Raw genomic sequence first — 11026 nt, forward strand, 5'->3', positions numbered from 1 at the left:
TTCTTTCTTGGAATTTTCAACTTTATGAATGGATTTTGTTAATTCATGTATCACCATTACATATACGTTATCCTCCTATGCCTATAAGAGGGTGTCTTGTAGATTATTTGTACAATATAAAAAATTTAAAGTAAATGATATTAAACTCCTTAAGAGCTAAGCCAATGTTCCAATCTTTCAATTCTTTTATTTATTCTGTTAATTTTATAACGTTTTAGGATATATTTGTTTTGGAGATGTATTTTTGACTTTTTATAAAAGTATAGGCAACGATAAAAAAAAAAACTAAAATAGAAAATTCTTTTTAAAACGCGAGAAGATTTTTTTTTTTTTTTTTGAAAACGAACGTAGGCCTAAAATTTGGAAGAATTTTTGTGAACGAGGTTTCGAAGAACGTTTCTCTTACAAGCTTCTGAACTTCGAAGGGCCACGGCCGGCACTCTTCATTTTACAAGGTTCAGTGGACACGACCATAACCGAGACGCCGGAGAAACCACCAGACGATGGAAGACGGGGAGATAGACGAGGGAGCGATGGTGGTGGACGATGAGGATGCGCAGTCAGCAGGTAAGCGCAAGATAGAGAGGTCGGCGCACGAAATGCTGCAAGAGAGCAAGGCCTCGGTGGAGGATATCGTGGCTAAGATTCTCTCCATCAAGAAAGAAGGGCAGCCCAAATCTCTACTCCGAGAGCTCGTCACTCAGATGTTCCTCCACTTCATTACCCTCCGCCAGGTACCTTCCCTTTCTTCTCTCTCGCTAGGGTTTGCAATTTATGGTTTTATGTTTTGTTGTTTAATTCAAGCGATATAGTTTCTTCAATTTGATCAAGTTTACCTCTTTCCGCGAGAAAATGTAACTTCTTTGTTAGGATTGTATCTAGAGCCAAACTGAAACTGATGCTCTTTTGCCTATGTACTATTTGATTGTTTACATTATCCACTCAATGATTCTTTGTGTTGTTCTGGCGCAGGCAAACCGGTCCATTTTACTAGAAGAAGATCGTGTAAAAGCAGAAACAGAGCGTGCAAAGGCACCGGTGGACTTCACAACTCTTCAGCTTCACAATTTGATGTACGAGAAAAATCACTATGTTAAAGCAATAAAGGCTTGTAAAGATTTCAGGTCAAAATACCCTGATATTGAACTGGTTTCCGAGGAAGAGTTTTTCCGTGATGCACCTGTAGATATCAAAGGCAAGACATTGTCCAAGGACAGTGGGCACGATCTGATGTTGAAAAGGCTCCATTTTGAGCTGTTCCAGGTGCTTGCTCCGCATTATATTTGGTTACTATTGCCAAGAATATGTTATATTCTTTTTCCCAAAATCTTTGTGCAATCAGGGTACTCATTGATTTAGGAGTTATTGGTCAATTGTAATAGATTTTAATGGCATGAATATCCATGAACTTTTTCAATTATGCATAGTTGTTGCTCTTGTACATGTCCCGTATGCATGTGCTATGCTTACTTCTCTCATCAATGAAATTCCTTTTCCAATAAAAAATTAATAATAATGCAAGTCCCACTTGTATATCATACTTGGCCGAAGGCTAGCTGGTACTTAAAGTGTGGCTCTTATTGCCCGATCTATTTATTGATAGAAGAGGTGGTGGGATGGGAATAATATTGAAGTTTTGCATTTCTTTACTTGAACTCGGTTATGTAATTCTTTGCTGTCAAAATTGTATTTGATTGTTTTTTCCTTCTAAATGGCTTATGGAATAATTCTATTACAGCTTTTGTTTAGCCTTTTCAAATTTAACATTGGATGTGGAAGCTTTGGGTTTTGGCATAACACATAACTTGTTCATAAGCTTGATGTATCTTAATACAAGTATTGCATTACTGTGTGCCTTGGGATCTGGAGCCTATTCAAGAAATGAAAAGTTGGACTAATGACTCTTTCTAGTATGTGCATGTATAAGTGAGTTCATATACCAACACACATGCCCTTGGGCATGGACAGCTACGAATTCATGTAAAGATGTGGCCAGATATGATATTTATAGAAATGATCCTTTTTAGAGGATGCATGGTGCTTGTCATCTATCCTATAATCAATGTCAAGTATGTCCTTCTTGATTTGTAAATTTGATTTCCTTCTGTAACGCTTCAATAGAAGGCCCAAACCACATGACTTATATTCTAAAAGGACTAGTCAATGATACAATTGGAACCCCATTGGAACCTTATAAGGAGCAAGAACTTCTCATTCTCAAGCAATGTGGGATCTCATACACTACCTACCCTTATGTTTATCATATGAGGTATCACAATCTCCCCCTCTCCTCACCTCCTCCTCGTAAATTCCCGATGTCCTTGTTGGCCATGTCCTTCGTAGGTGGCATGGCTCAAGTCCCATATTTCTGGTTGGGATAGGTTTTGATACCATTTGTAACACCCCAATGGAAGGCCCAAACCGCATGGCTTATACTCCAAAAGGACTAGTCAAAGATACAATTGAAGCCCCGTTGGATCCTTATAAAGAGCAATAACTTCTACTTCCCAAGCAATGTGGGATCTCATACACCACCTACCCTTATCCTTATCATATGGGGAATCACACATTCCCTCCAAAACAAGTCAATTTTGTCACAATAAATTTGTATTTCATTTAAATGCTCTCTGTTCATGTTCGATATTGTCACTTTCTTTAATTTTTCGAGTATGGTATTGGGATTGCTGATTTAGTAACATCTCATCAGCGAAAAGAGCTCTGCAAACTTCACGAGAAATTGGAATTGCAAAAGAAAAAGCTTTTGGATGCAATTGCAAACCGCAAGAAATTCTTGTCAAGTCTTCCTTCGCACCTTAAGTCCCTTAAGAAAGCATCCTTGCCCGTGCAGAACCAGTTAGGGGTTCTGCATACAAAGAAACTAAAGCAGCACCATTTGGCGGAGTTGCTTCCACCTCCTCTTTATGTAATTTACTCAGAGTTCTTAGCACAAAAGGAAGCGTTCTGTGAAAATATGGACTTGGAGATAGTAGGAAGTTTGAAGGATGCTCAAGCTTTTGCCCGCCAGCAAGCAAATAAGGACACTGGTACACACTTTAACCACTTTTTGGATATTCATCTAATGTTTCAAGTGTAGACAACCTCCATTATTGATATATCATGGTTGAAATCAGGGCATTTCTTTTTTATTTTTTTGGACTTTATGCAAATCTATACTCCATATATGCTTTCACATAGTTGCTTTTCTTTGACTTGGTGATGATAGAATTCTGCATTTTGCACAAACCAGGGGGATCAATTATTAAATAATTCAGGGGGATCAATTATTAAATAGTTCAGATATGTTAACCCCTAGGAGGTTGGCTCCAGAACAAAAAAAGAAGGGAAATGAATACTGATGTGGTTTAATGGTTCAGGCATATCGACTAATGTAGAGAGTTCCAGATTGGAGGATGATGCACCTGATGAGGAAGATGATGGCCAAAGGAGAAGAAAGCGGCCAAAGCGAGTGCCAAGCAAGGAGAACCTTGATCAGGAGGGATTATATCAAGTTCATCCTCTTAAAACAATCCTTCATATTTATGATGACGAGGTGTCTGATCTGAAGTCTGCAAAACTTATCACTCTGAAGTTTGAATTCTTATTAAAGTTGAATGCCGTATGCGTTGGGATTGAAGGGTCCCATGATGGATCTGAGAATAACATCTTATGCAACTTATTCCCTGATGACGCTGGCATTGAACTTCCTCATCAGGTATGAATGTTTTGTCAGTCTTCTTGGTGATTTTCATTTCAATATTCCCATTTTCTATCCTTTTTTTCTTGCATTTCCCCCTTTCTCATTTTCATTTTTACATTGATAGCAATTGATCTGGATCTTGGTGCAGGCAGCCAAGCTTTCAGTTGGTGATGCCCTCACATTTGATGAAAAGAGAACATCACGTCCATATAAGTGGGCCCAGCATTTGGCAGGAATTGACTTTTTGCCAGAGTTGTCTCCATTGCTTACTAGCCATGGAGCTCCTAGTGGTGAAACAGCTAAAAGTGATGCTGTTATATCTGGTCTTTCACTGTATCGTCAACAGAATCGCATCCAGACTGTTGTGCAAAGAATTCGTTCTCGGAAAAAGGCTCAGCTGGCTCTTGTGTGAGTCACTGTTTTGTATATTTGGAATACTGGATCATCAAGGACAAACTAGAAATCACTAGGAGAGGCTAGAGCGGTCAAATCTGAATTTAAAATTAATGTTTTTTTTTCACTTTTTTTAGCCTTTCTTGGCATCCTTTATTATAATATATTGTGACTAATATATTGGTCATTTAAAGATCTTCATCCTGCTCTGCATGTTCATTACTTATATTTGCTGCCTTTTAAAAGCGGGAAATTTTTATGCTGGGGCTCCCTATGTCTTGTTTGCCAGCATCTCAAGATGGGTGTTATGTTGAAATTTCAAATTCTTATTGGCTTACAGGGCACAGCTTGATTTGCTTATGAAGCTTAGGTGGCCTGCTGTAACTTGTGAAAGTGTTCCGTGGGCTTTGCATAACCCTATTAGCAATTTGCATGGTTGGTCAACTGTAGGACACCAATCTATTCAGGCTTTATCTTTGCCTGTTGTAGAAACAGAGCAAGTTCGGGAATCAATAGATGATATGAATGGCCGATTTGGTACTTCAAAAGAAGAGCTAGAGAGTGCAAGGGAAGATGGGGAGCTTCCATCTTTGGTTCCCTCTGCATCTGTCATGGGTAATGTTAAACTTAATCGTTTAAAAGGATCTAATCATGAGCATTCCAGGCAGCTGACCTTAATTTCAAAGAGCCTAGTACCTCCAATATCCAAGACAAAATCCCAAAGTTTTAAGAAACCTGATGACGATTTGGATCTGATGCTGGATACGGATAGCGATCAGGATGGGCCTGCATATATTGAGCTTGAGTCAGAAAATACTGCTACTCAATATTATGAGGTGGGTGAAAAGTCATGGGTGAATTATGGGGCCAAGGAATTTTGTCTTGTTTTAACCAGGAACATGGATACTGACCAGAGAATTTGGAAGTTAGAAGCCAAGGTAACTAAATTCTCTCTAAGTTCTTGAATTTTATCCATTCATTGATTGTTGGATGCTTTACATTTCATTCAATTATGGCAGATCATGATCAGCATGGAATATCCTCTAAGGCCTCCACATTTTGCATTGAGTCTTTACAATAAATCCTCTGGGGGAAATCATTCAGAAAGTGATTGTTCAGAGTGGTATAATGAACTCTGTGCCATTGAAGCCGAGGTAATCAATAACTGTCTTGGGAATGGCTACTTTCAGTACTTTGAATATGCTGTGGCCTGCAGTATTAATTCTTTAAAACATGAAAGCATGGTGGAAGGGATTATAATCCTTTTTTATTTATTTAATAAGTATTATAATCTTATTCCAACTTATTAGCCTGCCCTCGATGGTATAGATCACAAGATAATTTTTGCATTTTAACTTTTAAGTTTTAAGTGCATGCTTTAGAGTGGCTTTCTCTGGAAGAACTTCTATCCCATATTTCATCATATGGATTTGCTGCGTTTTTCTCTCTAAATTCCAGAAGTTAGTTGCTACTGACTTCCTGACATTTTCCCAAGCAAAACACAGCTTAAATGAGTCTATCAGCTAATTTCTTTCCTTCATAATAGTTTGCGGATCATTAATATCATTTTTTGCTTGTCCTTGGTAATTACACGTGCTTACATACTGAAATCTTCTTACAAGTTATCCTTTACCATTTGCATTTTGTAGGTCAATCTACATATATTAAAAATGCTACCCGTGGATCAGGAAAACTATATTTTATCTCACCAAGTGTGTTGTCTTGCAATGTTGTTTGACTATTTGATGGATGAGGCATCCCCATCCTCGGGAAAAAGGAGGGGTATTTCCGTGGTTGATGTCGGTCTGTCTAAGCCTGTCAGTGGTCGGCTTCTTGCCAGATCATTTAGAGGAAGGGATCGTAGGAAGATGATATCGTGGAAGGACATGGAATGCACTTCCGGCTATCCTTACTAGAACTTTTGATATGGGATCCAAAGGTGATGAAGTTGGTTCATCTGTTGCTGCTGCCAGTAAGCCAATTGCTGAAAGACATAATAGAAGGATGAATGGTAGATTCTGTTGCTTTTATAATTGAAAATATTTGATTTACCTATAAGCATGAAGCACTGATGTTGATTTGATTAATTTGCCTGGATGCATGAAGCTTGTCATTATAGACATGGGCCTTTGATTTGTGAAATCGTGGAGCCAGAGTCCGGAGGGGTTCTTCTTAGCCATAAGTCATGTAATGCATTGTGGCGATTTTGGGTTACAATGGTATGGAGTCTCAAATGTGTTATGTAGTCATTGAGATTTAGATGTTTGTCGATTTGTTGTCTCTTACCAAGTTGTGAAGCAGCTGAGAAGGCTAATGCAAAGAGGTAATAGCTAGATTGAATCTTGTAATTTTGCTGCATTTTTAGTTACTTAAAACCTTTTTATTTTCCCTAGCAACAGAAACAATTATGAATTTTCAATGTTATTGTGTTTCTTAATAAAAATTCCAACAGAACATTACAAGAACATAAAAACTCTTTTAGATATTTGGGTAGAGTTTTAGTTCTATGGGAAGCAAGGGGTTTGGGGTCAGGCTCGGTGTATTTTGGATTGCTTTTCACAGGCTTTTTGGGTTATTAGGGGTTTTCTATTATGGGCAAGGTGTTTTCTTGTATACATTCAGTGTACTTGGTTACTCCTTTTGATATATATAAAATATTTTTACTTATATAAAAAAAAAAAAAAAAAAACTCGTAGATGCATGAATCTTCACAAATTGAATGTAGAGCTCAATGGCTTTGTTGCAACTCCGATGAGATGATCTGAAATTGGCATGAGATACCTATAAGTTCTTGATGAAACCTCCTCGAATCGGTTTAGTGCTAGGAAAATTGCTTTCAAGTGTATGAGATGATCAGCCTGTTAGTAAATTTGAAGAAGAAAGATATTAGGAAGTAGGAGGTGGCATGGGGAAGCAGGTAGAAGTGGCTCATCTCCAGCCATCGGACGATGCCGTGCTGGCATGCAAGTGGTTAATTTCCATCTGCTCTAGGCAATCCCCAAACCCTTTCAAGCACAAATACATCGTCTCAACAACCCCTCCTCCCTACAGCTTTCTAACCTCACTACCTCCATTACTGACTCAATAAACTCGGTACTCACTCCCACACCTCTAGATTTGTTATCCTTCTCTTCTTCGTATTCTCCTTCGTTGTTGTGGTTTGGATTAGGGCTATGCAAAAAATCGCTTGGCTCGACCCGTACCAAAGAATTTGATTGTATATAATTTCATTGATAATGATATGTTTAAATACAAATAATTTGAGAGATTGCAACCATTGCATAAAATCTGTATAGCTAGACTAATATCTAAATAAGATAACTAAGAACATTGTCATGCTAAATTAGTTCTAACGGTAGTATCTGTGTACTGATCTTCAGGGATCTTAAATTGATTGGAATCTAGCTGGAGGCTATTAGGATCACATAATAAATATTGGTTAACACACCCCCTCAAACTAATGGGGAGTTCTTGGAGCATTAGTTTGTCACGTAGCCAAAGGAACCGTGCAGTAGTCAGCCCCTCAATAAAGATATCAGCACATTGATCAGATGAATAGATGAATTTGATCTGAATGTCTTGGTTAAGTATCTTTTCTCTGATGAAGTGATAATCTACTTCAATATATTTAGTTCTTACATGAAAAATAGGATTTGATGCAAGGGCTATGGCACCGATATTATCATATGGTTGGAGTATTGGGAAGGAAGATGTGTAAATCTTTGAACAACATGCGGAGCTAGTATAATTCTGCAATAACAATGGATAAAGACCAGTATTCTTCCTCGGTGCTGCTGTGGGATACAATGGGTTGTTTCTTGGCGCTCCAAGCAATGAGACAAGGTACAAGGTAGATGTTGAAACCACTTGTGGACCTTCTGTCATCAAGTGAACCTGCCCAATCTGAGTCACAAAATACATTGAGATTAAGAGAGCCAGTATTGAAGTGAAGCCCATGTGCGATGGTTCCTTTGAGATATTGTAGAACTCTCTTAGCAGTAGACCAATGGCTAGTTCTGGGAGCATGCAGAAATTGACAGAGTTGGTTAACAGAGTATGCTATATCGGGTCTTGTCAAAGTGCAATATTGAAGAGCTCTAACAATTTGACGATACTCAGTGTAATTATCAAGAGGACCACCATCATTTTGTGAGAGTTTAGTGCCACAAGCAATGGGGGAAGAGCAAGGTTTGGCACCTATCATTTTGGCTCAATGTAGAATATCTAGAATATATTTGGTTTGGACTGGTTGAGATACAAACCAGTGTGATCCCATGTGGCCTGAATGCCAAGGAAAAATGCTAGAGCACCAAGGTCCTTGAGAAAAAATTATTTTTGTAGCAACTTTATAAGAGATGAAATGTGGGTTGGATGTGTTCCGGTGACCAGAATGTCATTTACATACACAAGTACATAGATGAGAATTTTTCCCTGTTGAAAGACAAAGCGAGTGATCCACTTGTGACTTAGTAAAGTCAAGAGACATTAGGACTTGGGAGAGCTTATTAAACTAAGCTCATGGGGCTTGTTTGAGTCCTTAAATGGACTTTTTGAGCTTGCACACATAATCAGGAAAAATAGGGTGTTTGAAGCCTTGTGGTTGCTCCATATACATTGTTTCCTGCAAAGAACCATGTAAAAAGACATTTGAAACATCCAGTCGTGTGATGGGATAGTTAAAGGCGACAACAAGTGCTAATACCACTCGGATTGTGGCTGGTTTAATTACTGGATTGAAGGTTTTAGTGTAGTCAATGCCATCTCGTTACTCATATCCTTTTGCCACCAATCGAGTCTTATATCTATCTATAGAACCATCAGCTTTTTGCTTGAATTTAAAAACCCATTTGTAGTGAATGACATGGTGGTTTATAGGTGTTGAGCAGAGTCCAGGTTTGGTTGGTTTGAAGGGCATGGAACTTAGCTGTCATAGCTTCTTGCCATTTAGGTATTTGGGTAGCCTGTTTAAAAGATGTGGGTGCAGTGGAAAGTAAGGTGCTGTGGAATGTAGTGATAGGGTACTTGGTGGAATAATAGAGTTGGTATTCTGGAAATGATTTAGGCTTAAAGTGCCTGCTTGAGCTTGAGTGACCATTGGATGGTGAGGAGGTGACGGATTAGTATGTAGTGTTGGAGATATTGTGGTTGATGGAGAGTGTGTTGGCTGAGGTGATGATGATTGGGGAAGTGGTGTGGTAGAGATGGGATTGGAAGAAAATAAGTTCTTGAGAGAGAGTGAAGTAAGAGATGATGGTAATGGCAAAGGAGCTGGAATGGCAAGGAAAGAATTAGAGTTAGGGAAGGAATCCGTACCTGAGGGAAGGTCCTTGCAAGTCTGGAGTGAAGATAGGGAATCTGGGAAAAGTTGTTCATCCAAAATCATGTGCCTAGAAATGTAGATTTTGTTAGAAATAGGGTCAAGGCACTTGTATCTAGAGGGGTAGCCTAGAAAGATACACTTTCTAGTGCGAAACTCTAGTTTATGCTTGCTGTAAAGGTCGAAGAAACAGGTAACAAGCACAACCAAAGACTCAATAATTGATAATCAGGTAGTTTGTGGAAGAGGGTGGTGTAGGGTGAAGAGAATGTAGTACTGGGGTGGGGATTCAATTGAGATGAGAAAGGCTGCTGTAGAGACTGCTTCAACCCAGTATGTATGTGGTAGTTGGGATGTGGCTAGTAGAGAAAGACGTGTTTTGGTGAGGTGACAGTGTTTTCTCTCAGATAGCCCATTCTGTTGGGCAGTGTGAGGACAGGAAATTCTATGATGAATCCCATTGGAATTTAGGTATGTTTTGAAAGGAAGAGAGGTGTATCACATCCTCCATCATATTGAAAATGTTTGATCTTGTAAGAGAGTAAATTTTCTACTGTGTTTTTTAATTTAATGAAGCAAGTAAGCACAACATTTCATTTTGAGGGGAAATAGCCATGTAAATCGTGAGTAATCATCCACAAAAATGACATAGTATTTAAATCCAGCTAGAGAAGGAATGGGAGAAGTCCATACATCAGAATGCAATAATTCAAGAGGATGAGAACACTGACTGTTTGAAGAATGAAATGGCAGCCTTCTATTTTTTGCTAATTGACAAGATTCACAAATATCAAAAGAAATGGAGTGCAGGATAGGAAGATTGTTAGTGTGGATCACACGACTAACAATGTCTTGACCCGGATGCCCTAGTCTATTATGTCATGCAGGAAGAGTCGTCTTGACCAATGTTTTGAATACCGTACAGGACGCCGTACCAGTCAAGACACTAGAACGAAATATTTCGGTACCAGTACCGTTTCAGGATAGCGTTTCGGAATAGTCGATATATAAATAAATTATATATATATAAATTATATTCCAAGATAATAGTCTATATATAAATAAATTATATATAAATACATATATATATATAAATTATAAATAGTCTAGTCTGAATTGGGAGTTAAAAAATAAGCTTGTAGTTTGAAAGAAAAAAAAAAAACACAGGCCGAAATTGAGGCCGGTACGGCCGGTATTTGGGCTGGTGTGAAACGGGTATAGTACCTCCGGTACGAAAAATATCGGCCGTACCTGCCGGTACGGTACGAAATTCAAAACACTGGTCTTGACACCTAGGAAGGTTGTAGGTTGTTGTGATGTTTTGTGGAATAGCTTTTTGAGGTGCAATGGATAGAGCTCATCTTTACTCTTTCCTTACAAAAGGATCTTCTCGGTTTGAATGTCCTTCACATAAAAAAATCAGCAGTGAGAATAAAATAACAAGCATTGTCAGCTCAAAACTTTTGAATGGATAATAAATTGGTTGATGGTTGTAGACAATGAAGAATATTATTTAAATGTAATGGGGAACCATTAGAGACAAGTGTGGAAGAACTAGTATTTGTAATGGAAAGGTTGGATCCATTTCCAACTGTCACAGCTTCAATTCCTTTGGATGG

The 11026-nt window shown here is 38.4% G+C and overlaps 1 protein-coding gene across 2 annotated transcripts; it reads left to right on the forward strand.

Annotated features, from left to right (window-relative positions):
- Nucleotides 1-346: 346 nt before the first annotated feature.
- On the forward strand, nt 347-6555 carry LOC121241830 (THO complex subunit 5B). 2 transcript variants are annotated; one of them, XR_005935806.1, is made up of 9 exons: nt 347-734; nt 973-1263; nt 2708-3044; nt 3375-3712; nt 3846-4105; nt 4431-5028; nt 5110-5244; nt 5740-6101; nt 6197-6555. XR_005935806.1 is itself a non-coding variant. In XM_041139680.1 (8 exons), the coding sequence occupies exons 1-8, from the start codon at nt 504-506 to the stop codon at nt 6004-6006; spliced, it is 2457 nt and encodes an 818-aa protein (XP_040995614.1). In that variant the 5' UTR covers nt 347-503; the 3' UTR covers nt 6007-6555. The 2 variants fall into 2 exon arrangements, 1 of the variants encoding a protein (XP_040995614.1); XM_041139680.1 differs by having other exon boundaries at nt 5740-6555.
- Nucleotides 6556-11026: the final 4471 nt, after the last annotated feature.

This window comes from Juglans microcarpa x Juglans regia, chromosome 8D, assembly GCF_004785595.1.
Source record: "Juglans microcarpa x Juglans regia isolate MS1-56 chromosome 8D, Jm3101_v1.0, whole genome shotgun sequence".
Lineage (NCBI taxonomy): Eukaryota > Viridiplantae > Streptophyta > Magnoliopsida > Fagales > Juglandaceae > Juglans > Juglans microcarpa x Juglans regia.

What these genes read in the sequence shown, in the direction of transcription:
- LOC121241830 (XM_041139680.1), top strand. Translation starts at nt 504, where the DNA reads ATGGAAGACGGGGAGATAGACGAGGGAGCGATGGTGGTGGACGATGAG. An exon ending in TTTGGAAGTTAGAAGCCAAG is followed by an intron (nt 5,029 to 5,109) that starts GTAACTAAATTC and finishes CAATTATGGCAG; the next exon opens with ATCATGATCAGCATGGAATA. An exon ending in TCTGTGCCATTGAAGCCGAG is followed by an intron (nt 5,245 to 5,739) that starts GTAATCAATAAC and finishes TGCATTTTGTAG; the next exon opens with GTCAATCTACATATATTAAA.